Source organism: Saccostrea cucullata, unplaced genomic scaffold (assembly GCF_032062105.1).
Source record: "Saccostrea cucullata isolate Sc308-1 unplaced genomic scaffold, CSIRO_AGI_Scuc_v1 ctg632, whole genome shotgun sequence".
Classification (NCBI taxonomy): domain Eukaryota; kingdom Metazoa; phylum Mollusca; class Bivalvia; order Ostreida; family Ostreidae; genus Saccostrea; species Saccostrea cuccullata.
In genome coordinates this window covers 185,164-209,745 of record NW_026929605.1, presented here as the reverse complement: position 1 = coordinate 209,745, position 24,582 = coordinate 185,164, and the positions used below count along the sequence as shown (strand labels likewise).

The 24,582-nt window shown below is 34.6% G+C and overlaps 1 protein-coding gene across 1 annotated transcript; it reads right to left on the bottom strand.

Annotated features, from left to right (window-relative positions):
- Window positions 1–6,942: 6,942 nt before the first annotated feature.
- Window positions 6,943–23,801, bottom strand: LOC134281395 (thyroid hormone receptor beta-like). The gene is made up of 7 exons (XM_062763862.1): window positions 23,462–23,801; window positions 14,444–14,559; window positions 12,349–12,490; window positions 10,752–10,960; window positions 10,208–10,324; window positions 8,438–8,696; window positions 6,943–8,257 (listed from the first exon to the last, which is right to left on the bottom strand). Exons 1-7 carry the CDS (start codon window positions 23,799–23,801, stop codon window positions 8,001–8,003), a joined length of 1,440 nt encoding a protein of 479 aa, XP_062619846.1. The 3' UTR covers window positions 6,943–8,000.
- Between the last annotated feature and the right edge of the window lie 781 nt (window positions 23,802–24,582).

The window sequence follows — 24,582 nt, the reverse complement described above, 5'->3', positions numbered from 1 at the left end:
AACTGCCCCAAGTTATGTTATATCGTATAATATAAGTTGAAATAAGCTTCATTCCTTAAATAATATGATTAATTCTAATGACTGAGTTTGAGGAATGACCGTAGGTAAATATACATTACTTTGAGAATTCAGCGTTTTTGTAAGCAATTTACAATTTACAACGCATAATTTTTCAGAAAACGAGGATAGGACAATCTTAGGTAGCTCGGTGAATTTAAAAACATCTAATCTGTATGTTGTTATTTCGTTCAATTTTAATCATAGTTCTTTATAAGGCCAAGATGAATAAATAGTGTGTTTCCTATGTTGAAAAAAATTATTTCATTTTTTAGGAAGCAAATTTTTATTTTTTTCTATTTTGTATACATGTACTACTTTTTTTAACCCACATTTTACACAAAAGCGATATCAATTATTAATTTTTTTTTTTTGGGGGGGGGGGTGAAATTTGTAGTGTACTGCAGATGAGCAACTAATGTTTCAGACTTTTCATTTTCCTTCAAGGAATCGAAAAAGACGGTTTTTAAAAAACAGATCTGGTTCAGTGAACCCACATTTTACACAAAAGCGATATCACTCTTAGATACCAGTGAATCAAGAAAAAACATTGTCCTTAAAATATGCAATATGATTTCCGAACTGCTTTTTCATTGGGGGGGGGGGGGGAGGGGGTACCATTTAAACAACCTTAAACCAAATAATAAAAAATGAACAAAAAACATACGGTAATCAAGCTTAAAATTTTACTAATATTGAAATCGGGAGCACAGCAAACATGAAACTTTAAAAATAAAAACATCAGAGGTGGGATCAAACGCCATGGAGGAGTAAGCATCCCCTGTCGACCTGTCACACCCGCTGTGTGCTCATGGTCATGATCTGACAAACAGAAAATCTGTAGACTATTCAGTGTGTAATAGCTGCAGAACCGTAGCTCTCCGAAAAACAAATATCCGGTATGTTTACAGACCAGAGAGCTACAGTGCCACCCATTGAAAAAACTGAGAATTGATTGCGCACAAACAGTTGCGCTTAAATCTGGATTAATTTTTCCAAATTCTTACCTCAATTGATCAAAATATTCCTTACTCCTCTGTCAGATACTCTCGCAGTTGACTTCTGCACGAAGCGCGTTGGACCGAATTATCTTGCAAACGAAAACGTCAGTATGAAAAGACGAACTTTTCGATGATCATTCCAGGACCAGGAGGGCTATTCATAATGTTTTGTATGAAAACAGTGAAAGAATAAGATAGGAACACATGGTAAGTAATAAAATTTTGAGATGACAGTTTTGAAAACATGGAGAAATAAGTCGAGAAACGGCGAACTTTTATGTGCGCAATAAATTTACATTTTTTATTATGGATAACACTGTAGCTCTCCGATCTGTCAATATATATATTTTTTTTTCGGAGAGCTACAGTTTTGTAGATAAGTATGTAACTAATTTCATATACTAGTAACTAAAAGGTATAGGTCAGTCGGTATTCGACTTTAAAACATTGAACTCGCTGACAAGGTCCAGGGGCGGATCCAGCTATTTTTGAAAGGGGGGGGGGTTTCCAGGGTTGTGCACCTTTAACCCCCCCCCCCTCCACACACAGACACACCCTCACCCTCTCAAGCTAAGATTCACACACACGTATATATGAAAAGATCTAAGGTTGTGGTAAATAATAACTTTGTTTTACGTCCCTTTTTTCTTTGAAAAGGTACTTTACCCCCAGTCTAAATAAAAACATACACATTTCGAAAACTACTGAAGCCTTAAAATTGAATGGATTTGCAGCATTTCCAAAGAGTACAAAGAATTGTCTTTTAGAATTTGAAAAACTTTTTGGGGGATGGGATGCGGGTGTGGTTTAAAACAAAGAGTTACAAGTTAATTCCTTCAAAAGATATATGATAAAAAAACTACATATATAGCCAACACAGCCACAGCTCGTGGGAATCTAATATCAAATGAAATTTAACCTCGCATGTTACATATCATTATAAGATATATAAAAATAAGTAGAATGTTTTCTACCATTCTCTCATAAAAAAGTAATAGTGAAGTGAACGGAGGAAACTAAATGTGTGAGAATCTACCTATTCAATACATAAGTTAGAGGTACATATATTTATTCTCGAAAAACGTTTTATCTTCTCTCTCTCTCTCTCTCTCCACTTGGCAAAAAATAAAGGGGGGGTTCCAACCCCCGGAACCCCCCCTCTGGATCCGCCAATGAGGTCCTTGTATCGATTAGAGAACTTGAGAAAATGGTGACTATAAGCAAGACTGCAAATATAGCTGTTTCATCAACTTATTAGTTAATAACTTGCCTCATTTTAGAATTGTTCGTACCTAGAGTATGCTCTTCCGTATCGAATCAACTACTGTAAGAGACATGTTTATCATAAGTTTTTGTTGCCAAGTTATCATTTGTCCAAATATGAAACAGATGTGTCAGACTTTAATGGTATCTCTTACTTCAAGTTCACTAGGATATCTCGAGTCGACATATGAATGGAAATGACTTAATGTATTTTTATTTGGTAATAGGTCGATGATATATCGAAATGTCGAGTTGAAGGCCAAAACACCTGTTTTCTTCTTTGTTATGTTTAATTTTTTTAAATAAATTTTACTTTATATACATGTAAATGCAAAAATAATTCTACTAGTAACGGGGCCCAATTGTTACCCATGACAATTCCGACAGATTGTTGGAAAACTTTGTCTCCAAAAATTACAAAGATATTGTTGATTAGAATTAAACTCAAACGTCTTTTAAATATGTACAAGTAGTAGTTACCTCATATAACGTTGTTGATTATGTGCAGATACTCGATGGGCGTGGTCATAATGACACGAGGGAGCGTATGGACCAAAAGCATAAAAATATAAATGAAATCTTGACAGGTCTTCTTTTTTATCCCAAGACATCGATCAAGCAGTCAAACTGTTTGCTTGATTGTATAAAGCATTGAGCAGTCTACCAAAGTTGTGAAATTCCTGGCCAAAAAGGAAAGGGGCTCTGTTGAATATGTAGTGAAAATCATTTTAGCTCACCTGAGCCAAAGGCTCAAGTGAGCTTTTCTGATCAAAATTTGTCCGTTGTCTGTCGTCGTCATCGTAGACTTTTCACATTTTCATCTTCTTCTCAAGAAGCACTGGGCCAATTTCAATCAAACTTGCCACAAAGTATCCTTGGGTGAAATTTGTTCAGATGAAGGGCCATGCCCTCTTCCAAGGGGGAGATAATTATGAATTAATGAAAAATTAATGGCTTCTTTTAAAAATATTCTTTACTGTTCTCAAGAATCACTGGGCCATGAAAGATGAAACTCACGTGAAAGCATCCTCAGGTAGTGTAGATACATTTTGTTCAACTCATGATCCCCGGGCATAGGGTTGGGCCACAATGGGGGATCAAAGTTTAATATAGGAATACAGAAGGAAAAATCTTTAAAAATCTTCTTCTCAAGAACCACTGGACCAAGAAAGAAGAAACTCATGTGGAAGCATCCTCTGGTAGTGTAGATTCAAGTTTATTCAAATCATGACCCCCATGGATTGGGTGGGTCCACAATGGGATAGCAAAGTTTAACATAAGAGTACATAGGAAAAATCTTTAAAAATCTCCTTCTCAAGAACAGCAAAGACATGTTTGGCCAAGGTTATATGGAAGCATCCTCTGGTAGTGTAGATTCAAGTTTATTCAAATCATGACCCCCAGTTTTATACTCCTATGCTAAAACAAACCAAGTGACATAGTTATGATGAACAACGGAGCCTCTGTGAAACTTTTAACTTTCATGGCATCAGGTTAAAAATTCAAAATAGTTGTTACATGATACTCAGGTGAACTAAATATTATAGGATTAAACGTTCTTTTTTCAGAATTTATCGATGTGTAAACTCTGCCTTTTTACTCACAAACTGAATAAAAGTGCGAAGCACTTTTACGTAAAGTTTGTGAGTAAAAAGGCAGAGTTTATACATCGATAAATTCTGAAAAAAAGAACGTTTAATTCTTATAATTCCAATTACGAATTTTGTCAACGGATTTTCCCGTTATTTCCCAATTCTGACAAGGGACAAATGGCGGGAGTGACCGGTAGACAGGGGATGCTAACTCCTCCATGGCACTTCATCGCACCTCCAATGTTTTGATGTTCCGTGTTTCCTCCGCTCCAATTTTGTGCTGTTTGGTGGACTTTTGGGCTTTAATACTTTTCGTTATCTCGGATTCCATCAAGGACTCATTTGAGAAACTTTGACTTTCGCCATAAGCTGCCAACCGAGGACATAAGTGTTTCATCTTTTGAGAAGGTATATAAGTATATATATAATATATCACTGTAAAGTAGCATTTCCCTATCTGTAACGTCCAGAAAGTACCCAGTTTTGGTTAGCCGAGCAAATCGTTTCCTTGATTTAAGTATTTAATTAAATTTTGAATGATTCGTACTCTGCTTCCTGTAGATTTCATGCCAAATACGCCCATTTGCTATTGTTTTTTGATGTCAATCGCAACTTCTCGGGCATTTCCGACTAGTTTCCGACCTCCGACGCGGAAAGAACTAAGAGGATGCGATTGTGGCTGATGTTGGTCCGGTGGTCCTTAAGATTACGGTGAAAATGTAAAATGTAACCGCTGGTCGACAGACTCTCTAAATTAGATCTAAAGAGCTACTTCAAAAGTTTGGCTCAAACTTCGGCCATAATTCTTTGTCTCTGTTTGTCGTATGTATGGACAGCATGACTTTGGCTATATAGTAAATTAAAAAAAATTTCAGGTTACGCATTTTTATGCTCAGTTTGTTTGGAAACTGGTTTTGATTATAAAATAAAGAATTAGTGAACAATGTAATACATGTGTAGGTTGTTACCATAAAATAGTGCGATGGAAATTAATCATCTGTAATTTACGTGTCTGTTGGAAATGACCTCACATCGATATTCTGCGGTATGTACAGGCCCCAAGACCATGAGAACAGGCTTAAGTCAAAATCTTGATTTTTAATATCTTGAGTTTCATTTAATGTATTTGCTTTATATTTCAATTCAAATATATGGCGAAGAATTTGTTTCAATATCAAAATTATTAAAAGTTATAATAGTTTGAAATTTTGACTTGAGTCTGTTCTCAGTTTATGGTCTTGGGGCCTGGCCTTATAATACAATGAAGCGCACTGAAGTGGTAAAATTTTCTGTTTGGATGGAACGTTTTGAGCTACCTTTAGACACGCCCATTTCTTTAGAAAGGAAATATCGGTCAAATGATTCAATCGAATACCTGTAGAACAGGTATTTTATAAATATAATAGCCAATGAAATTGACGGTCTACATAAACACCGAGTAAGCACGTGTTCGACCGATACATGTGTTATAGTAACTCCAATCAACATGATAAAATCATAAAATGAACAAAGCCGTTGCAATGCGTGTTTTACATAAGCGGGAACTTTATACATAGCTCTTTCTTATTTAAAAATCTTCATTTCAGTGTAACTCGTATTGCTTGTCGCGGAAAGTGTAGTGTCCCAAAACATTACGACTATTGCTTTCTCGTTTCTAAAGAAATGGGCGTGTCGTTATGTTAATAATGACGTTCAAAACATGACTCAGAACGTTTCGTCCAAATGGAAAATTTTACCACTTCAATGCGCTTCACTGTAGATAAACACGCATTTGGGCACATGTTGTTTTTTTTTTCATAATCACACAGCTATGTCAATTTTTAAGACCTTGAAAACTTACAAGAGTTAATAATGGTCCAATTCTGCATGCGTATGCAAAACAAAAATATCAGTAATCCCGGCTTAACTTGACCAAACGTAAAACATAACAACAATTTCTGACTAACTTCAGAAAATTGAATATTAATTGATTAAACAGAACATCCTAGCTCTCGGACATTTGACCTTGTTGGCTTAATGTTTTGACATTTCTTTTTCCTCTGAAGTTTGTTCCTCGGATCAGATTAGTTCTAAACGACATTTTTCACAAAGATAAACAAGTTATCAAATTACCTCTTTGATTTCTATTCATGTCCAATATTTTTAAGCCTGGATAAGTAGACCTCTTCAAATGATTCTATTCACACCTTTTTCTCCAGTCTTCTTTCAAGAATCAAAGCTGAGTATGGAGATTTTCTTCCTTCTTGTTAAGGATTATCTATGCTTTTGATTGAACATTTCAAAATGAGTTATCATTTTGTTTTGTTTTATGATTACTTTGATTTTATTATCTGTCTCTTAACATTAATTGGAATTTCCTAAAAATCTTCAAAACTTAGCATTGTTTCTCTCTGACGAAGCCAAGTGTATATATGAAATCAAAGGAATGAAATAACACCGAGAGTCAAAGCAAACCTGATAAATTACTGCTACGTCAATCATGTTCCAGTGTTTCTTCTTGTTAACACTTACCTTACTAAATGCAAAAATCAAAATACTGAAAGATAACAGGAAATTCCACAAATTGGACTTGTATGTTTATTAATCAGAAGATAAAAATAAAATCAATTAGGAAACAAAATAATCCAGAGGCATACATTAGTAGCATATTCAAAAATTGTAATCCAACAGCAGTCAACTACAGATAAAAACCAGGATGACGGCAGTGCTGGTTCCGAAATAATATGATTTGCTATTATTTTACAGTAAGCCCTACCTATCTTTTAAATCTGATTAAAATGTAACACCGGTTTCTGTGAATAAATACATCAACAATCAAATACAACGTGTTTCTTGTTACAACTGAGTATAAAACGTTCAAAACGCCAAACTACAAAATGAATTTAATTCTATAGGGAAACACTCTGTTGATTACAAAATGGGAAATTGAAAATAACTGCAACTTCTTTATAAATAACAAGTAAAGGCAAATTTATATCATTAATCTCTACAAGGATTAAAATTTTTCAAATTCAAAGTACAATCTATGGATAATTTCAAAAAAGGAGATAAAAAAAGTGAGGTAGAGAAAATCAAGAAAAATCATTTCAATTTTGCTTGAATCACCTTAAAAGAGCAAGGTTAAAATTTGACCGGGATATTACAAAGACGACTGATCTCATATTCTAGTAGCTTTGATTGATAACAGTATAACACGGTTTTACAGTCTTTTCTTTCGAAGAGATCAGTACTTATACTAATTTCTTAAGAGCGTCAAGCAATTTGGTCGCACTGTTCGCTCACAATTTCCAAATCTTTCAATATTTCGTTCAATAATACGGAACCGAAATAGATACCGGTACATCATAAAAAAAATGAAACAAACAAACAATACTTATCAGCATAAGATCCGCCCCATGAGCTGAGAAGGTATGGATGTAGCAGCTAAATTTTAATACAGTAACAACCGATATACAATATGAAACAGTTATATGTTTACAACAATGATAACAATTCATATATCTAATAGGGGAAACATGGAACAACACAAAAACCCGTAATTCTTTATACACACTCGGGACATTTCTGCACTGCGTTTGCTAACAAAGACATTTTAGAAGCATTAGCACTAACTATTAGACACTACAAGCTGCTTGCACTAAATGTAGAGCGAGTAAAAACAAAAGTTCATATTTTAATATTTTAACAGCGTATCGTGACAAAAGTCATGAAAAGGTTTCAGAACTGCCTGGTGTGTTTTCCCAAAGTTAGCAGTGCTATTCAGCTAATAAATAGGGTACAAGTTAACATTATTATGACTTTTTTCACATTAAGACAAAGAATTCTATGGTACACCTTTCCCAATGCTGATAGACCTATGGCAGCAGTAGACCACGGAGAAAAGTTAACTTCCTGTGATATATCTCATCGCCATCAACAACCGATTTTAACTGAGGAGACATCTTTTTTTAGACACCCTTTGGATTTCTATGATAACATGCGAATTGCTTGAAGCATTGGTATTAATACTACATATTCACCAGTTATATACAGCACCTGTGAACAACAAAACATTACTTCGAGGTATATTATGTCCGCAAGAATTATTTCAGCTATAATATGTCTGCCCCTCATTGAATAAGTCCAAGAGTTGCGGAGGAATATCACCTTGGTGATCAAGCCGGATGCACAACACGCGCTCTGCATGACGGGTACTGATAGTGCGCAGATCCGTCACTTTCATAAGGATCTTTGCCCAGTGCACTGGTTGGTGAGGTCGGTTGGTCGCTATATAACGCTTAAATGCTCCAAGTACGGAATCCTGGAGTTTTTCCACAGCTTCCGGCTCTTTTAAACCCGAACGATCTGAAAAGACATGTACCTTTCTAATATAATTCATTGTCAAACAACATGACTTGACATGAAAAATCGTATTCTTTAACGAGTATTACGGTTTTTCTACGTAAACACTATTTCAAACAATAAAATTTTGCATTGTTTAGAAATTTTGTTGAAATGCTTAGGAAAAGGATTTGCTAAACTTACCAGACTGCATGAGCAAGACAGCTGCAAGTAACGCAAGCTCAGTTTTGTCCAGTTTTAGTTTTGACAGACCAACAGCAAATTCAAATATTGGTTCCACCAGGAGACCAAGACCCTCTGATTTGAGCTGCGATTTGTGTAGACAGACACCATTATGCATGGTTATGGTCTCTTTCTCCGGATCGTACCGACAGGCGGCGCGCAGACACATGATCTCCATACAACAAGACTTTAGTAACAGGATCTGGTCGTCCACAAACAACTAAAATAAGAGACGTATTTAAAATAAATTTTGAAAGAGTGTCAAATAAGGATCCCGTTTTCTCTGTGTCCTATAAAATATGACCATAAGAATCTTCAATGTTGTTCAATTTGAACCAAAAAACACATTCTTTTTCTTTGAAAAAAGGCATATGTTGTTCGTCCAATTGTCCTTTACAAAAATTTGAATTTTTCAATTAAAATTTGTTTACCTAAAACTTACTAGAGGTGAAGGTGAACAATTCTTTAATGCTACTACCACTGCAAGTAGAGACTGGGTTTGTTATCTATGATGATTTATGTAATTAACTCTTATTTGAACCTCTTACTATATACATGTACAAGTATCTAAAAACGCTCACACCATTACAAAGTATTACTCTAACATTCTGAATTTTGTCTCGATGTTTTTTCTCTTTTCTGTGCAGTCACGTTCTGGGCGGGTTCAACTTTTTTAATTTGTAAAAGATCTACATACTATCCTCTTTGAATCGCCCCTTATACATTTTTAACATGGCTGTTTGTCGTGCCAAGTGAGTTGAGAAGCCATTCCATCGATTTCCCTCTCCCTTTAAGCTAACAAGGTCAGGACAGGCAATTAACATATATATCATATTACAGGTGCCTTTTGTAAATGTGGAACACCGCTGTTCAGGCAGTGGACGTTGAATATGGAAATTTTATCTTGTTCTTTGTACATATATAATGATTTGTCTTCTGTCAGACTTAATTTTAGTCCTTGTAAATGGGCCGGAACCACTGACATATGAGAAAGTTAAAGAAGAAAAACGCCATTTTTATTCGCCATCTTTGATTTTACTGAAACAGTTTTTCTACGTTGCTTTGGGAATTTGATTCCGAATACTTTATCTTTGAAAATTATTTATCTTATGTATGTCTTCTTCGTTTTCCAAAGAATTATGCACTTTCTTCTTCATAAGATAATAATTTATTTCTGCAAAGCCATTTATAACATGTACTATGTTTAGGAAATTATGCACCTAGGATGCCTAGATCATGTCTGAGATTCAAAAAAAGTTGGCAGGGTATTTCTGCCAAGGAAGATAAAGCCCTTATTCCAAATAAAATGGCATAAACAAATATCTCTTAACACTAAGGAGCAGGTGCGCTAAGTTGGATTTCTGATGTGTCCCTGACACGTAACTGTTCATCAGAAAGATCCATCCATAGACTAAACAGCTGTATGTGGCTGCCAAAAACCATGATAAATGACTACATAGCCCATCAAACGGATACCAGAATGTCATGTCAGACCTATGATCAGCTTTGCAAGTACACAGAATGTGATTAACGTAGACTCTCAAAATTAATTTTCATTTTTATTTGAATAGAAAATGCAGTCACTCCATTTCTTCTTCTTAGAGTCAAAAGAGGCAAAACAACGTTTGGGTGCAAGTCAAGCCTTGGTTAGTTGTTTTTTTAACGAAATGTTTACGAACATACAATTGTACATTTGAAATTAAGATTTAAAGCATTAATGTACTTTCTTACCTGGATAAAGCCTGGTACGTTTTTGGCAAACTCCACAACTTTGACAATAGATGGCGTCATGGCTTCTGCTAACTGTTGCCATGCTTCCGGGTCCGAAGAGGGTAAGCCATCTTGTGTCTGCTGATGGAATGGAAAAGAAGGTTAATTTTTCAGCATGCATTTGAATTTCTAAACATATACAAGTCGCATCGAAAAAACCCATCGAGTGGGTTTTATCTTCTCCATTGAGAATTATTGCGGGATACAAATTATATATTTGGCTACCAATAACTTTGGCTTTTTATAAGATTGGGGCAACCGTTCTGTTAGGGAGCTCTTGAATGAATGTTCCATTTATTTACGTTATAAGCAAATAAAAGAAACATAATTTCTGGAAAAATCTTCTACAAGTTAATCACAAGAATCATCTTTAAATTCTTGATTATTATATATTTGTTGATGGCTCGATTTACGGATGCGACAAGAGGGAAATTTAGAATTCTAAAAACTAAGACGATTCTGAGAAGATCAATTCTATTCAAAACAAGAAAGGTTTTGCAGCTACCATTGGCTCTTTGATTGGCACTTTGACAGCAGTCTGCTCGTAGGCTGATGTCACTTCCGCTATTATTGTTTTGTCCGTGTCTGTAAGTGTATCGTGGTTACATCCTTCCGTCTGCTTTGTCTTTATTTTTGTGGTCTCTTGTTTTCTTTTTACTCTATTATCCTCAATCAGTTTTCTCTTTGCCTTCCTTTGCTTTTCATTTAAAACAACTGAAAAAGATACGATAAACATATGTTTAGATAATTCATGGAAGTGCATGCACAAGAAATATTTACAGTATGTCTTTTTGTACACTTTTCTATTCTTCCAGTGAATAAACAACTCCAGAAATCTTTCTGTCTACATGTTGTTGTCTAAAGTGAATAGTTATTTATTTTAATATAGGAAAACACATTTTGGTAGAGAATTTTCCTTGAACAAAAATTATCTGTGGTCAATATGATGAGCCATCGCAAATGACATTAACAGCGGGATATTGAACTGATACGTAGGCTTACTGCCTCCTCGGAGAGAAAAGGAGGGCAATGAGCGGAGGTCAACTTGACCCAGGCCTATAATGCACGCAGTATGTAATGTATTTATATCCCGGTATTTGCTCTCTGATCACGTGGTTGACCTTAAATCAACTTGTCGATAAGAGCTGTGACCTCAATCGGGGTTAAAAGGACCGCTGTGATGGCATATACCGTAGTATTTTCATGTTTTTCAAACGTGCTTGAGTACTCTGGTAATGCTCTTGGGTTCCTTTGTATACACAAATCGTTTTAAATATGTTTAACGTCCTTTTTAAAGTAGAATGCCTGAAGACTTAGTATTGGAAAGACAATCAATTGCTACAAATTCAAGCTGTTTGAAAAAGCGAACTTTTAAATAAACTCTAAATCATTTTTTTTTCTTTTTTAATTTCTGTAAAGGTAGATCAGATAGCACATTATCTAGGTCTTTATCTATGACCTAATCGGTCCCAGTTTAAAAGGTGTCAAGGCTTGTGGCCTCTGTGTGATAAATGGGACAATTTGAACTGGCATATGGTAAATATTGGCGATAAACGACCCCGTTTTACCTAATGGTGCATTGGTTGCTTGGCAACTATCGACCGGCGACCTTATTTTTAGGACACTGGATGGACTATCGATTTTTCTATGTACAATTTGCTGGACTATGCAAAAATATCATAAAGCACACATTCTTATCACCCTAATACTGTTGTATAAATTGGCGGTTTAAATACTGAGCGAAACACAGGTCTGAATGTTCGGGCAAAAGCACAGAAGTTTTATTAGCATGACCGTATTGTAGGCTTGCAAGACACAGAAAGCAGTTATTGGCGGCATAAAATAAGCGGTGGTTTTAATTAACTTTTACAATCATTCTCACAACTATAGAACTTGTTTTCCCTCGTGTTCAAGAGTTGCAAGGTTATGGGAGTGGGGTGATCCTAAAAGTACTTTCAGGAAAATAATCACCGGTGATTGACGTTGATAGTTGAGGCTTATATCAGGGATCGCAGCATGTAGACAGAGAGTCCGGAAAAAAACAGGCATATTCTGATTAGGCGCAGGCAGCAGGTGCAATAATTCGTGAATTTAGTACTTACGATCCGTTGCCATGCCAACATTTAAGCATTTTCTAAATCTACACTCTTGGCACTGGTTACGAGAGTTTTTATCGATCGAACACATTTTATTCCACTTGCAATGATACTGTAGATTCTTCTGAATTGTACGGCGGAAGAAGCCCTGAAAAAGAATATGGAAAGTAAATTATACTTGAGAGTCACATTTACTACAATTTTAGCATCATTTTTTCAGATGGTCAGCGTTAGCGTCATTAAAAGATTTGAGATGAAAATCTAAGACATTTACAACAGCTCTACCAGCCTTACAATAAACCATAAAAGTTAAGGGGGAATCGCTCAACCGCAACTTAGGGCCAGCTATAGGTAAAATTGTTCCATATCATCTTACAAATGTTGCTCATAAGTTTCGAATGTAAGATTTCTTTTTAGTTATTTTACTTTAAACATGTAAAAATTTCTATGTCGTTGACTCAGGGTTTTGTCAGCACTTTCTGATGCATTATACTTTAGTGCACTCATCGTGGCCCATCGTTTCTATGGTGAAATGTTTAAGTACTGCCAAATGTACGGATAGATAAAGAAGGTTTAAGCGCAGTATGTTGATTGTTAAATCATGGAACATGTTGGCCTTTTTGTTAATATTATACATTTGTCAACAGTTGTCGTAAAAACATTAGTTGGTAATCATATGTGCTGTACAAGTTATTTGAAATATCTGCCATTTTGATGCCTGTACAATTCTGTGATTAAAATATCAGTAACAGATTTCCACTTACTTTTCAGCTTGATAAGTGTATTTGATAGAAAACTATGGAAGTGGGGTTTTTTTTTCATTATAAATAAGGCCAGCATTTTTTTATTTTTAGGTTTACAAACCCGCCGCTCAAGTTTTTGAATTTTCAGAAAAAAAATAAAATTGAGAAAAACAGAATTTTTTCTTTCCGATGTCAAATTTGAGTCGGGAACAGATTTCAAATTTACAACTCGTACTTCCGGTTTTAAACGAACATGGCGGGTAATGAATGGAGATTTGTGTCAAGTCCATAGCAGCACTAAAGCTTGGTTTAATGTAAATATTTATCGATAGGAGTGCCATTCAAAACGTTTCACCCGTTCAGAGAACAATGAAATGCTGACGACTTTGTTGCAAAGTGACATGTTGGTGAGATAATAATGTATCCGTATTCAAAAGTAACTGTCTGTAATTGTAAATTATTTTCCTCCCACAGGTTTAAAACTGCCCATGGTAGCTATTGTCAGAGATATTGTTTAGGTTTCTGTCATAGCTTACAGTCTTAGCAGCATTCTTCAGAAAAGGGTAGCTTATGCATCAGATGTAATGAATAAAACTATGGGAGAAGTTAAGTCCATTTGAGGAAGAAGTAAACAATAGCCTAAAGAAATAAAATATTTCAACTATTTAAAAACAAGAATATACAAATATATACAGGCATGTAGTATCATTTATGGCAGCCAGAAAAATTATTTTACACTTAATTGAAAAAAATTCCACCCTACTCCTCAATACTCCTTGTACCCCCTGTCTGTTTTATGAAAGGAATTATTATTTTTATAGGTCTCAAGTATATTAATATTTTAGAATAATTTCTACCTAACACACATTAAAAACAAAAATGAAGATATATTAAAAGAGATTTAAAAAATTAATTTTTAAAAAAAATCTGTATTTTGTCCAACATCAAAAGATTTATATCACTGTCCCCAACTGGTAGATGATGAAATAAACAATTAAAGGTTGTATTTTCCCATTTGTAACCTTTATGTGTCCAGTGACAACAAGCTTGTTAGGAGAGCATAAAAAAAGAAGCAAAAATTAATGTAGGAAAAGTCGATAATGTATCCAAAAAAATAATTTTATTATTTGTTTTATTTCCTCCTCCTACGGGACTTTTTTATTCTGATGTTCGTAAACCTAAAAATAAAAAAATGCTGGCCTAAATGAGAAAATCGTTAGCCATGTAAATATTGTATAATTTTCAACTTCTTTTATACCTGAATGAAGAAATTGGCTGTACGTTCGAAAGAGGAAAAAACCCATAAACATCGACTACATTATTTACTTGGGGGGATTTATAGCATGACCTTGACCTACCTTGCAACCTTCACAGGTCATACAGCGATAATGATACCCGGTAGCTGCGTCCCCACAAACAACACAAGGTTCTGGTCCATTGCTAAGGTCCATATAACTTGGGATATACGGTGCCCCTGAAATCAAGAAGAAGAAAAACTTTATTCAGAATTTGTCTCATTATCAGATTTGCATTCGATTTTCTACTTTGTGTTTAGTGAAAGTCAATCAAGAATACAACTTTAATGATTTTTTTCTGAATTTGAATTTTGCCTGTAGGACACAGCCATGCATTGCATGGGATGTTACCAGGGACCTATATACTAGGTATATATGTCCCAGATATCACTATAGTACATGTACCTAAGAAGGGTAACCAATATTAAATATCTTAAAATAGCTTGCTATTTGATTCATCAATGTTATTATTTTTTTAAAAAATATTATGGAATTCTACATTGAAAAAATGCAGGATAAATATTGATAGCACTAGCAGTCATCCATACAAAATGTTCAGGAGATTAATCAATAGGCCTTTGAGAGAGTGCAACGGAGGGCAATGAACTCGACAGTCAAAATGGCGCCCGGCAGGATGTCGGGAGCACAACGTAACACTACGTAATGATCAGTCTGACGAGATACGGAGAAGGATAAGAGTCAATATCGTGAGTATTGTTTTATGTTTATTTTATTTTTTTATAGTATTTAGTTTCGGTTCTCCACTTTACATAACTTGTTACTTTGAAGGAAACACTTACTAAAGTTACAGGAGAAACTGTTTGTTTTGATCAATTTTTTTTTTAGATTAAACAAAAACGCATATTATATTTCAGATTTTGTTTGAGAGTTCATGTTATAAACTTTAATTTTACGAAAAACAACTGTATATATATAACTTTGTAGGAAAAAGGACCATTGCATAAATGAAGTTCCACGGACGGTCATTGAAAGTTCAACGGGTCTTTGACCTATGTATTTGGTTTTTACACGTTAAGTTCATATACAAGTATCTTGCATGTAATAGTTTCTTTCTGAATGAGCTTCGTCCACATTGCATAATATGCAATTATGCAAACAAAGTAAATTCTACTTATCGATGATAAATGCAATGTTATCAAAACTAGCATACTGTATTCCTTACATGTAGATGGCACACACAAAGTAGGATAAAGTTGAATTTTTTTTATTAACTTATATGAATTCAAAATTATGTCATTTGCAATATCCAAAATAACAGATATCTTCAAAATCCTGTAGACCCGTTGACCACAAATATCTAATGTATTTTCTCTTCGCCAAAACTAAAGGTTCTTAAATTGTAGCCATCGAAATTTGTTATACTCTATTTTGTATTTAGCTCAACCTTTTATTTAGAAACACCAAACGGACAGGCCAGTTTGTAATCAACACACTTTATACTCATCAAAATAAACATTATTCAAAGGATTTGTTTCATTGCACATGTATATTATTTTTCTTAGAAAGATATTTTCCTAAATTGCAAAAGGAAGCTAAGTTGTACACCTCTCATATACATGAATATATTTTTCACAAATATTGAAAGAAATTGCATTGTTTGGACAAAAAGAAATTTTGTTCCCTTTTAACTTTTTTCTGATGTAGGGTTTTAAATACGAAGCAAATACAAAGTCTTAACATAGAGAAAACATAGGCCATGTTACTATTCATTGTTCTAGAAACAAGGTAACCACAAAGCGGAGCATCAATTCGCAATTGCCAAAGAGCATATATATTTAAATTCAGGCTGCAATCTACATCGATCCCGATGCAAATGACGTCATTTCCGTTCTGCACAGGACATAAATCACAAACAAACACACACATGTTTGCATTACTAGTTCCCCTTCAGCTCTGTTGTAAGGATTTGTGTGGATTTGTTGGATGTCCTATGTCTAAAGATATACACTCATCAAATTATTTAACTTTTGAATATTGTATTCATTTTCAAGCGATGGATACAGGTACCTCAAAATCAAATCATTTCTCAATGAGATGTTCTGTCAAGATATTATTTAATGAAATAGGTGGAGATAACGAACAGTGTTTTCAATAAGATTTTCAATAGAAGGAAAAATAAATGGAATAGCAGGAAGCCAGTCTCGGCGAGGGGTCTGGGGGCCGCCTTAGGCCCCCAGCGGGTCCAGGGCAGAGCCCTGGACCAATAAAACAAAATCAGCATTTTAGACTCACTTTTCTGACCTCTCAGGCCATTAAAAAAGTAATTTTTTTCACATTCTTGTCACTATCAATTATCAAATTTTACCCAAAAAAGCCAATTAGAAATTTTTTCTTACCTTTTTACAGATTTGTTTGACAAGAATTTTGACAGACTGGATTTTTTCTTCCAAAAAATAAGTGTCTATAAAACATATAGACAACTTAAGTATGAAATTCTAGTACAGACAATTTCTGTGGTAGAATATTATATTTAAAATTCTACATATTTAGCCCTTTTCACATAAATTGGTCAGGACTTTTATTCAAAACTCCAAAAATTATTTGGTTGAAAATTTTAAAAAAAATTTTTAAACACTTGGTCATGTACAGTACCCCCCAAAAATTGAAATATTCCGCAATCTTAGACTTTTCATAAATTAATCTTTAAATTGATTTACGTTTTTGACATTTTGTGCAGATAGTCAGAACAAAATAATTAAGAAAATGGAATTTGATACAAAATACTAGTACATTAAAACCTTCCCAAATGTGAAAATGATACTGTTCTTGTATTTCAAGAGATCTTAGACGAATAAAAGAGAATATTTTTTTCATTTTCAGTTTGAGGAAATGCTGTAAGAATTTCTATGTCTGAGTCACGATTAAAATATCAAGACTTTTATTCGTAATTATTATGTCAGCTTAACATTTGAGATTTTCAGTTTGCGGAAATTCTGTAAGAATTAGAATGGATACATGATCAATTTTAAATCGAAAATTATAAAACACAAACAAATCTTTTTGGAAGGGACCATTCTTTATGCCTCTTAATGTATGTGATCTCAAACGCATGTGTTAAAGCAGCAGCACATTTTTCCACGACTTCGCTCAAATATTCGTTGTCCGCGACGCCATTACCTGACACTATCGATCTAATCAAACTTCCTTGAAAAAAGAGCGCACTCAAGGGAAGCTACTCTAGATCATGGAAATATTTGCGATAAAATCTATGGATTTCGCGTATCAGCACCGGCAAAATCCTAATGACGGAAAATTCATAGCCGGCAAAATTACTCGTACAGGCGGTTAATTTTGCCGGTTGCCGGCTCTTATTGAAAACACTGACGAAAGGTATTCAAGGTCAAAATCCATTAAACAATACAAATTTTGGAGCAGAGCAAACACGGACCAATAAAACATCAGAGGTGGGATCAGGCCATGTTCCACAGGCCTGTTCCTTGAAGAGATTACATTTCGAGGAAGTCTGGCATACTTTAACATATGATACCATTTTAGTACATGCAGACGATAGGCAGGCATTTGAAATTAAATGTGACAATTATGTATATTCACTATGAATCCAGTCTCAAATCCAATGTTAAATATTTCTAAGATCAAATAACTTTCACATGCTTTCTCACTACATGTGTCAGTATAAATATCCTTCCCGATATACATACAATGTACATTTATTTAAAATTGCTACATATTGGGAATTTTTTTAGGGGAAATAAAAACAAATAATTTATTATTCCAGTTTTGAGAAAGGCAATGAAACATTTGAACTGAATTTATTTGGTTGATGTACATGTAGTAAAGTTCTGGATTTGAAATCGATGCTTTTTTAAAGGAACTTGAATACTTATATTTTCACATTTTGTATCCTGGTGATTTGTTTTCTTTAAAACTGGGTTCTTGTGGAGAAAAACAGATGGTTTTCTACTTTCCTTGTGGGTACAGGCGATAAGCAATCAGTGGTAACAGATGGTTCGTTACTGCAAAACTTCGTTCTCCCTGCTTTAGAATTTGAAGCTGAATACATCAGAACGAATTTCATGGGTAGTATCATACTTAAACACTCTCTAACCCATAGAGCTATGTTCGCACAAATAAGCTTGGTATTTCTAAGGTCAACAACGCACATACAATCCACAACTGCTATTTAAAATTTATTTTTGGGTCAAAAACCCAGATACCTTTTTTCATATGTATCTAGCACTTAACAGTAGCCCGCGGTCACGGCTGGGCATTTCTTCACTAATACACATCTGAAACATGAATATTCAAATGTAAGGCAATGTGTCGTTATAATAAATGACGGAAATCTGAACTGTCCTGGCTAGGACACGAATACTGTATGATTTTACTGCTCGAAAGAATACCGACGACAAAATAAAGTTACCAGATTAGACAATGTTTAAAATATTAAAATTTGATTAGAAAAGCTGGTTCTAAATCGTATATATGTGTCATTTCTCCCTAAATTGCAATATTTTAAAGGTAGGGTCATGTGAAACAGTAAAGTTTCCGTAGGTATTCTGAAAGGAGTAGCGATAATGTTTTTGGCATGTATGACAAACCATCAATTATTTTGGGCTAAAAACCGAGTCGGTTCATTCAGAATTTAACTTGGCTCTCCTCCACGCCTGATTCTTGTCTAATTACATTTCCTACTCAACACAATGGCTCGTCAATCGTCTCCCCTTATCCGTATTTTTCAGTGCCAACACTCCACGCCATGTAGCTTTCTGCAACCCTTATCTTTCAAGTTCTTGCACAGCGCCCTCATTATGCAACTTTTCTGAAACTAACGGTCGCCTTTATTGACATGACAACAGATTTATTGGCGGAATGTGGATTCATCAATTACAGTAACCGCTGATTATAACATAAACTAACTTTTATGTTCCCTAAATCATAGAAAAGTTCGGCCGTGAAATCTGGAAAACGATAGATTTACGATTCGGACTTCGAAAACCTGGGTCATTGTACCTTATTGAAGGGGGATTAGAGTGTTTGTTTAGTGATAATTCTACGTGGGTTACTCAATTTCCATGTTGCCTTGAAAGAAAATTAATTCTAGAAGCTACAAAAAGGAAACAAATGTTTTCCCTCAGTTTGGTACATTTAGTTTCTTCGGTTGTTTGCACATGTTTTCGGTTTATAGGTATCTTGCATTCAATAAACCCGTATAAATGCCTTTATCAATTCTAAATAGAAAAATTTATTTGGTATGTCGAAGTAAGTTGTTCTACAAAAAAATAAACAAGTGGAGTTCTCATAGAACACGTTTACACGTTTACTGCGGAATTTTAATTTTCCCTGCTCAAAAAAAAAGTTTCAGTTTTAAAACTCCGAGATTACATTTTGTTTTCATTCGGTAATTGCTTAAGATTACTAGTAATCCTATTGAAATTTGAATCTCATAAGTAATTAGATTTAGGAATAAAAAGTGTATTTGTTGTTTGGCGCTGCTCAGAATAGGGTGTATAACATTTAGATTTGACTCCGGAAGAAAAGAATGACCTGTTTTGATCCCCTTTTCTTTAAATTGCTTCTTATAGGATGAAAAAAATCACAAATAAACATATGACCAAAATGTCCTTCTTAATTTTTAAGGATATTCTAGATCACTGTACGAATTAATGTTAAGCCTCGACCCGAGTCCAGTATTCATAAATATATTTGGCCTGTAGGTGTTTACGGATTAGTTCTGTCGGTATGGTTCAGTTTGGGTCACTTCTGACTTGTGGTACAAATAGTTCGGCAGGTTATGTGTAGTACCATCACTTATATTGTCAGGCGTTATGCAGATAGGCAATTCTTGGCAATATTCCGCAAAAAACATTACTGCAAATATTACAACAAAGATCGAGAAATTTTGATCATCTTTTATATTCACTTCACGGGTTTAACCCCATTAATTTCAAAAATGTTCAGACGTCTCGAGTTGAATGTCTTTTATTATGGTTAGAGCCAAAAATAAAATACAAAAACATTCATTTGCATGTTTAATGGTGTATGGCAAACTCATTTCCATGGGTTTTCCAGAAATCGCTTAGTCGGGCTCCTTTGGAATCTTATCATTTTATGCTTTAGCATGTCAAAAGCAATGCTAAACGATCTCCATCTTTTTATTTCAGGCTTAACCCTGAACTTAGGCGGTCTTGGCAATAGTGATCGAAAAGATATATTTTATGGGCGATTTTTGAGGTACAGCTGTCCAGCTCTTTTGGATCCAGTGGGCATTCTGACCTCACCAGGAACTCCCACTGCTGACAAAGATGAAAGACGCCTTCCAATTGGTCCAACAAAAGTCAACCCGACATGTCAGTGATTCATTTTTTCCCCATTGTCAAAGATTTTTTTTCTTCTTTGAAAATGAAAAATGGTTGACCGTTTGTATTTGACCCTTTAAATCCATTAAACGAAGGAATATTAAAATATCATTTAGGGGAATTTTTTCCAGATAAGAAATATCAGGAGTAAAAAAAAGAGAATGAAAATAAGTTAATGCGGATAAACTTTCATGAATGAATTTATACAAAATATGTAATACATTGCACCTTTCTGTTCTCAAGGCAAGCTAATTTTTCATATCCATGAACATTTTTTTTTCATTGACCTGAAATAATGCAATGCTCTTTTCCACTTAAATGCTTTATGGTTTCAATTCTGATTAAGAAATGTAAATTTCGGTAAACATTTTTCTTTTTATTCGGCAGGTGCGTTCAGTTGAAGATGTTTCTTGGCAACAAAAAATTTGACTGTCGTATACAAATGTTGACCTTTACCCCGGGCCGTGACACCGGCGTACAAAAGATAGGTATATAACTTGATACATAAAGTAAACAAGCGGACTAGACAATCGACTGTTTCGATGACCTTAATTAGTGCGCACCTGCGTGGTTTTGGCCGCTCGCGGGTCTGCTTTGGACAAAGCGTTGGACAAGCTTACGTAGATTCCCAGACGACCTCTTAAATACAACTGTCGTAATTCAGAAATTGCTTGACAAAAAGTGATTTTAGAACAAGTCCAATTAATCACCTTTGCCCCTATACATCAATACACATATCTTCATTATATTTCGTTTTTAAAATAAAATAATGTGTAATTTTAACGAATATAAAATCATTCCATAGTTCCAAATGTCCAATGTTTAATTCCCGGGGAAATTTTTACGCGCGTTTGCCAGGAACAGGAAATAATATTGAATAAAAAAAATCGATTTGCACCATCAGTGTCAAAGTCCACGGTAAAAACCCCATACCGTCTCACCCGCAAAACATGTTATTACGTTAGTTGGACTAATTAAGTCTGAATTAATAAACCTGACCAGCACCCAGGAGTTATTTCCATTAAGGTAGCAGCTGGGAAAGCATGAAGCTTATTACGCTAAACTATTCCAGAATCAGGATCTTATTCTGTTTTATTTCTTACATATCTATATACATTTCATAAATGTAACATACTATTTATCAAAGTATCCTGAAAGGGGAGGGAGAACACATAGACAATGAGTATACATGTATTGGTAAAATGGGGTACAGTTTAACACGAGCCGGGGTTGGATTTTCGAAACTGGAAAAAACAGAACTATTTTGTTCTTCATAAAATAAACAGATTTTATATGAATTTGATCTATGCTATATGAGTCGAATTTTACAACTATAATGTGAAAATATTATAATTCGAATATGTTAAAAATAACGCCCGCTTCGACCTGCAAATTTTCAGTAATAATAACGAAAGTCAAAGGGGCTGGGTGGTCGCGGCCTTTTTTAGACTATTTCGATCTCCTTTAGAAGAAGAGCTCCATATAAAAATATACAAAAATGATCAAATTTTAAAACTAATATGTATGAATTTTTTCTTTGTCAAATGACAGTTGACAGCTATATATATCATATCTAAAATTTAAGTTATATCTGGTGGTTAAGTTGTTGTTAATTTTTTGACCCCCAGCCTCCTTAATTTGACTTTTTTTTATTCTTTAAAAGAACTTTAAAAGATGACGTTAGTTGACACTTTCAAGACATTTATGTAGTTCAAACTTTGTCGACTTTTGTCCTTGTGGTTTGGTTTTCTTTGTGGAATTCAAATTAATATAAGGGAAAATCATAATTCTGCAATGAAACTGCTTCTCTTAATCAAAAAAAAAAAAATAAATAAATAAAAATGCGTTTTTCCAATCAATACTCGTGTATCAAGCTAGTTTTGCAAACGATATCCAATTCAATACCAAATTGAAAGTTAAGTTTGATACTGAAATTTTTTGGTGATTGTGTTAAAACTTGTATTTGCAAGTTTTTAAATTTCATTTTTACCAAATATTCTCTTATCCTTCCACACCATTGCCCGTCTTCTTTTTCCGTATTCAGTTGGAAGATACATTTAACTCAATTGCGGAAGATACATTTAACTCAATTGCTTTATTTTACGAGGGAAAAAAATAAACAAAGATAATTTTTGTCCCAAAAACCTGGTCTCGTTTGGGTCAAATTATAATACAAAATTTAATTTTAACTTTGGTGCATTTTTCACTCTTTTTACACATGGAGTCCAAACTCCAAATGATGTTCCAAGTATATTTTTTTTAAATATCTAAAATGACTTTTGAATTTTAAATTTGTCTTTAAAAAATGTTTTGCAGACGTGTTACATGAATCAGGGATAAAATCTTTCAAAATTTACCCCCTTTTTGGTTCTATTGGTCAATGAATATCATATATGCAGGTATTTTGTTTTTAAATGTTATTTTTGCATGAAATCCTTTCATTAATGGTGCAATCAATTTAGAAGTCTTTGAATTAATAACAAACATACATTGAAAGATAGTTTAAAAGAGAGGAAATTACTAATGTTTGACAGAAAATATTCATTTATTTCAATAGTGAATACCCTCTTAACTTTTTATAAAATAAAATAGGTCTAGATGATATAGCTCCGAGAATAATCTCTTTCATGTTCTATACTGCTCGAGTTACCAATTTTACTGTAAAACATCATATCTGTTTTCAGCATTTTCTTAATCTAGGTTAAAAACCTATTCTAGAGAAGAGACAATTTTCCATCCATACCTTTCCTCTTACTGGTGTTCGTGGGTTCCCCTGCGTCTGACGAAGCTTGCGACGATGATGGCGATGAAGATGAGGTAGATGTCGCACTAATGGGAGAAGACATAGAGTTTTCTGAATGGGGTCTGGAAGCTGAGGACACCCCGGGATACAGTTTTCCCCCACTTTCACTACTCTCTTCACTCGTCGGCGAAGGTCTTTGTGGTAACACTGGACTGTATTCCGGTAATACGAACGAAGGCGTTTGTGTTGTTGGCATCATGGCAGATGGAAAGTAGGGCACAAAACCTCGATTCATTCCGTCTACGAATTCATTATTCTCACCACCTAACCGAATGTCCATTTTGAAGTAGTCCGAGGAGTATGTTAAAGATCGGGGTTGTTTACACCGGGGATTGATATCACTACCTATACTATCCAGCACTGACCAACTGAAGGACCTCTCTCATCGATCCAGATCCGACACATTCATGTCGTTAATAAAAACACAACTGGAAAGGTTGATACTCGTCTTTTTGGTTCAGGGTGGTGGGGGACTAGTACATATCCGTGTTTACTCGGCACCTCACACTTGATTGTCTATGACATGGTCAACAACTATACAATTTGACTAGCCGATGTGATGTAACGCCCCAGCGGTTCAACGATGGTCGCGTCCACTATCGAGCATAGGGGATATAGGCCAGTTTACGATCGGTCATCGAATTATTTTTCTAATTTTTCGAAATAAAAACGATAAAAATAACAAATTGACAAAGAACACTAGACTCTAAAATAGTTTTAGAAGATATTCTGTCGCGCAATGTAGAAGATTTTAGGACTTCCTTTCGTTTGGATGAACTATCCACCCTCGACTTTCTGTCCTCATTCCATCGACCACATAGACTGGTCAGTGTTATGATCGGATCGCGGAGGTGAGGTCAGGGTGACCGCTAACGAGAAAGAGAGTAAAATTACTGTAAGAAAACGTGTATTTGATGAAAATTACTTAAAATTTTATTTCTTATATTTGGTTCATATGATTGAAATATAGTTTTTGTGGAAGTAGTTGTAATTAATCATAGGAAGTGCTTTAAATTAACTAATTGATAACCTGAATTCCCTACCGTTTTGCAAATGGAATA